This window comes from Anomaloglossus baeobatrachus, chromosome 5 (assembly GCF_048569485.1).
Source record: "Anomaloglossus baeobatrachus isolate aAnoBae1 chromosome 5, aAnoBae1.hap1, whole genome shotgun sequence".
Taxonomy (NCBI): domain Eukaryota; kingdom Metazoa; phylum Chordata; class Amphibia; order Anura; family Aromobatidae; genus Anomaloglossus; species Anomaloglossus baeobatrachus.
The window spans coordinates 430160761-430166278 of NC_134357.1; the positions used below are offsets into that span (position 1 = coordinate 430160761).

A 5518-nucleotide genomic window follows, 5' to 3' on the forward strand; every position below is an offset into this window, starting at 1 on the left:
ATACACTATCAATGGCTATACTGAGACTCTATTAAAGGGAATATGTCATCCGGTTTTTGCCCTCTAATCTGAGAGTAGCATAACGTAGGGACAGAGATCCTGATTCCAGCGGTGTGTCACTTACTGAGCTGCCTAGTGTAGTTTTGATAATTTACTGCTGATTAAACAGTGATTTTATCATTACAGGACTACTCATTGTGCCAGCTGGTCCAGCATATTCATGAGCTCTGTATAACTGCTAGATCTGCAACAGAGAAAACATTGATTTTATCAAAATGACAGCAAACAGCTCAGTAAGTGACACATCGCTGGAATCAGGGTCTTTGGCTGTACATTATGCTGCTCATAGATGGATAGATCCCATTAAAGGGAACCTGTCACCAGTACTACCAGGCAACCGCATGGACCTGAGGGCACAGTAGGGTTTACTAACTGCCAATCAGAGAGCTGGAAATAGCCCCCTTATGAACCCGTCTGCAGGATCCTAACTTGTCACATGACCCACTGACCGAAGCCATTAGTAAGGGCCATTTATTGGGCGTTTTTGTGCCCCTCACAATATCTAATAGGTGGCAAGTGTTCTAGACTTCTGCCTGAGATGTAGATTTTGGATATTTTATACCCGCAGATGTGGCTGTAGGTGCCCTTTATATATCACTTGTCATCTGTCCATGGTGGGAAGCCATCTCCTATGTGGGTTTTGGTTGCAGCCGCCATTCACCTTTACATTACATTCATTTACTAGAAAAGTGACGTCACATCGGTGAAGCAAAGTCCGAACAAGTATGGTGTATACCTCTGTATCCTCTATATGTCCCTATAGCACCAGCGTATACATGTCTGTGCTCCGGAGAGGTGACATCAGGGACCGACTGTAGGGGTCAGGCTCATTCTCACCGAACACTACAGTCAGTGGCTGATAACAGAGAACAGATGTCATAAATGCCTTCAAATTGTCACAATTCTGTCTTTCCTTCCTGTCCTAAAATCCCACCAAGGACACCATCTGCAAGGAGTTTGTATGTTCTCCCCGTGTTTGCGTGGGTTTCCTCCGGGTTCTCCGGTTTCCTCCCACTTTAGATTGTGAGCCCCAATGGGGACAGTGATCCTGATGTATGTAAAGCGCTGCGGAATATGTTAGCGCTATATAAAAATAAAGATTTGATTTAGATTTTTTTTAATGTGTTTCTTCCATCTAAAAACTCATTTTAAAAAGAAATTAAAAAAAAACAAACAACTTTGTAAACTTTTGGGCAGATTTGTATAGTAGTGGGGGCTTTCATTGTGTTCCTTCCCAATTTATAACATTAGAAGGGTTGCCTGACTCCGATTGTCCGAGTCTGCTTTAGTTTGGCATAGACCTCCCATAGCAGACAGGTTAGGCTGGGGCTTGTAGTTCTACTTTTGTATAGCGCAGCCTCTATCTATCCCATCATCTGCTGGCCTGGCAGCGGCACCTACCTGACTCCAAAGGGGCCTCTGGATGCTGGTTTATAGCAGTGCTGACCCTCCTGAAAGTAGAGCCCCCCATGAACCCAGGAGATGAGGGCACAAAGCAGGATGTGTCTGTACATGGTGAAGAACAGGAGCAGTCTCATGTGATAGCCAGGAAGAGACTAGAAAAACACAGGAGACACTTCCCCTATTGCTGAATCACCAGCATTTTTTTTGCCTAAGCCTTAAAGGGATAGGTCACTGTGAGTAATGGGGGAGGGGCAGGGCGGTGACTGCAGAGATCGAACCGGCACATTGCACAAAGGAATTCCTCTACTGCACCGGTCACATCTGTGTCTGGGGGGGGGGGGGACTGGTCACATCTGTGTCTGGGGGGCACTGGACACATCTGTGTCTGTGGAGGACTGGTCACATCTATGTCTGTGGAGGACTGGTCACATCTGTGTCTGGGGGGGACTGGACACATCTGTGTCTGGGGGGGACTGGTCACATCTGTGTCTGGGGGGGACTGGTCACATCTATGTCTGGGGGGGACTGGACACATCTGTGTCTGGGGGGGACTGGTCACATCTATGTCTGGGGGGGACTGGTCACATCTGTGTCTGGGGGGGACTGGTCACATCTATGTCTGGGGGGGACTGGTTACATCTGTGTCTGTGGAGGACTGGTCACATCTATGTCTGTGGAGGACTGGTCACATCTATGTCTGGGGGGGACTGGTCACATCTGTGTCTGGGGGGGACTGGTCACATCTGTGTTTGTGGAGGACTGGTCACATCTATGTCTGGGGGGGACTGGTCACATCTGTGTCTGGGGGGGACTGGACACATCTGTGTCTGGGGGGGACTGGTCACATCTATGTCTGGGGGGGACTGGTCACATCTATGTCTGGGGGGGACTGGACACATCTGTGTCTGGGGGGGACTGGACACATCTGTGTCTGGGGGGGACTGGTCACATCTATGTCTGGGGGGGACTGGTCACATCTGTGTCTGGGGGGGACTGGTCACATCTATGTCTGTGGAGGACTGGTCACATCTATGTCTGGGGGGGACTGGTCACATCTGTGTCTGGGGGGGACTGGTCACATCTGTGTTTGTGGAGGACTGGTCACATCTATGTCTGGGGGGACTGGTCACATCTGTGTCTGGGGGGGACTGGTCACATCTGTCTGGGGGGGACTGGTCACATCTGTGTCTGTGGAGGACTGGTCACATTTGTGTCTGGGGGGGACTGGTCACATCTGTGTCTGTGGAGGACTGGTCACATCTGTGTCTGGGGGGGACTGGTCACATCTGTGTCTGGGGGGGACTGGTCACATCTGTGTCTGGGGGGGACTGGTCACATCTTTGTCTGGGGGGGACTGGTCACATCTATGTCTGGGGGGGGACTGGTCACATCTATGTCTTGGGGGGACTGGTCACATCTATGTCTGGGGGGAACTGGACACATCTATGTCTGTGGAGGACTGGTCACATCTGTGTCTGGGGGGAGAACTGGTCACATCTATGTCTGGGGAGAACTGGTCACATCTGTGTCTGGGGGGGGACTGGTCACATCTGTGTCTGGGGGGGACTGGTCACATCTATGTCTGGGGGGGACTGGTCACATCTATGTCTGGGGGGGACTGGTCACATCTGTGTCTGGGGGGAAACTGGTCACATCTGTGTCTGGGGGGGACTGGTCACATCTATGTCTGGGGGGGACTGGTCACATCTGTGTCTGGGGGGGACTGGTTACATCTGTGTCTGTGGAGGACTGGTCACATCTATGTCTGTGGAGGACTGGTCACATCTATGTCTGGGGGGGACTGGTCACATCTGTGTCTGGGGGGGACTGGTCACATCTGTGTTTGTGGAGGACTGGTCACATCTGTGTCTGGGGGGGACTGGTCACATCTGTGTCTGGGGGGGACTGGTCACATCTATGTCTGTGGAGGACTGGTCACATCTATGTCTGGGGGGGACTGGTCACATCTGTGTCTGGGGGGGACTGGTCACATCTGTGTTTGTGGAGGACTGGTCACATCTATGTCTGGGGGGGACTGGTCACATCTGTGTCTGGGGGGAAACTGGTCACATCTGTGTCTGGGGGGGACTGGTCACATCTATGTCTGGGGGGGACTGGTCACATCTGTGTCTGGGGGGGACTGGTTACATCTGTGTCTGGGGGGGACTGGTCACATCTGTGTTTGTGGAGGACTGGTCACATCTGTGTCTGGGGGGGACTGGTCACATCTGTGTCTGGGGGGGACTGGTCACATCTATGTCTGTGGAGGACTGGTCACATCTATGTCTGGGGGGACTGGTCACATCTGTGTCTGGGGGGGACTGGTCACATCTGTGTTTGTGGAGGACTGGTCACATCTATGTCTGGGGGGGACTGGTCACATCTGTGTCTGGGGGGAAACTGGTCACATCTGTGTCTGGGGGGGACTGGTCACATCTATGTCTGGGGGGGACTGGTCACATCTGTGTCTGGGGGGGACTGGTTACATCTGTGTCTGTGGAGGACTGGTCACATCTATGTCTGTGGAGGACTGGTCACATCTATGTCTGGGGGGGACTGGTCACATCTGTGTCTGGGGGGGACTGGTCACATCTGTGTTTGTGGAGGACTGGTCACATCTGTGTCTGGGGGGGACTGGTCACATCTGTGTCTGGGGGGGACTGGTCACATCTGTGTTTGTGGAGGACTGGTCACATCTATGTCTGGGGGGGACTGGTCACATCTGTGTCTGGGGGGGACTGGTCACATCTATGTCTGGGGGGGACTGGTCACATCTATGTCTGGGGGGGACTGGTCACATCTGTGTCTGGGGGGGACTGGTCACATCTATGTCTGGGGGGGGACTGGTCACATCTATGTCTGGGGGGGACTGGTCACATCTGTGTTTGTGGAGGACTGGTCACATCTATGTCTGGGGGGGACTGGTCACATCTGTGTCTGGGGGGACTGGACACATCTGTGTCTGGGGGGGACTGGTCACATCTATGTCTGGGGGGGACTGGTCACATCTATGTCTGGGGGGGACTGGACACATCTGTGTCTGGGGGGGACTGGTCACATCTATGTCTGGGGGGGACTGGTCACATCTGTGTCTGGGGGGGACTGGTCACATCTATGTCTGTGGAGGACTGGTCACATCTATGTCTGGGGGGGACTGGTCACATCTGTGTCTGGGGGGGACTGGTCACATCTGTGTTTGTGGAGGACTGGTCACATCTATGTCTGGGGGGGACTGGTCACATCTGTGTCTGGGGGGGACTGGTCACATCTGTGTCTGTGGAGGACTGGTCACATCTGTGTCTGGGGGGGACTGGTCACATCTATGTCTGTGGAGGACTGGTCACATCTATGTCTGGGGGGACTGGTCACATCTGTGTCTGGGGGGGACTGGTCACATCTTTGTCTGGGGGGGACTGGTCACATCTATGTCTGGGGGGCACTGGACACATCTATGTCTGGGGGGGACTGGTCACATCTATGTCTGGGGGGGACTGGTCACATCTGTGTCTGGGGGGAAACTGGTCACATCTGTGTCTGGGGGGACTGGTCACATCTATGTCTGGGGGGGACTGGTCACATCTGTGTCTGGGGGGGACTGGTTACATCTGTGTCTGTGGAGGACTGGTCACATCTATGTCTGTGGAGGACTGGTCACATCTGTGTCTCTGGGGGGGACTGGTCACATCTGTGTCTGGGGGGGACTGGTCACATCTGTGTTCTGTGGCGGACTGGTCACATCTGTGTCTGGGGGGGACTGGTCACATCTGTGTCTGGGGGGGACTGGTCACATCTATGTCTGGGGGGGACTGGTCACATCTGTGTCTGGGGGGGACTGGTCACATCTGTGTCTGGGGGGACTGGTCACATCTGTGTCTGGGGGGGACTGGTCACATCTGTGTCTGGGGGGAACTGGTCACATCTGTGTCTGGGGGGGACTGGTCACATCTGTGTCTGGGGGGGACTGGTCACATCTGTGTCTGGGGGGGACTGGTTACATCTGTGTCTGGGGGGGGACTGGTCACATCTGTGTCTGGGGGGGACTTGGTCACATCTG

General features: G+C 53.6%; 1 protein-coding gene across 1 annotated transcript in view; it reads right to left on the minus strand.

The window, feature by feature from the left end:
* Window positions 1-1637, minus strand: part of CTSZ (cathepsin Z) — a 14046-nt gene extending 12409 nt beyond the window's left edge. The window contains exon 1 of the mRNA XM_075350367.1: window positions 1462-1637. Within this exon, the coding sequence (XP_075206482.1) occupies window positions 1462-1598 (137 nt within the window). The 5' untranslated portion in view covers window positions 1599-1637. The remainder of the gene's footprint in view (window positions 1-1461) is intronic.
* Window positions 1638-5518: the final 3881 nt, after the last annotated feature.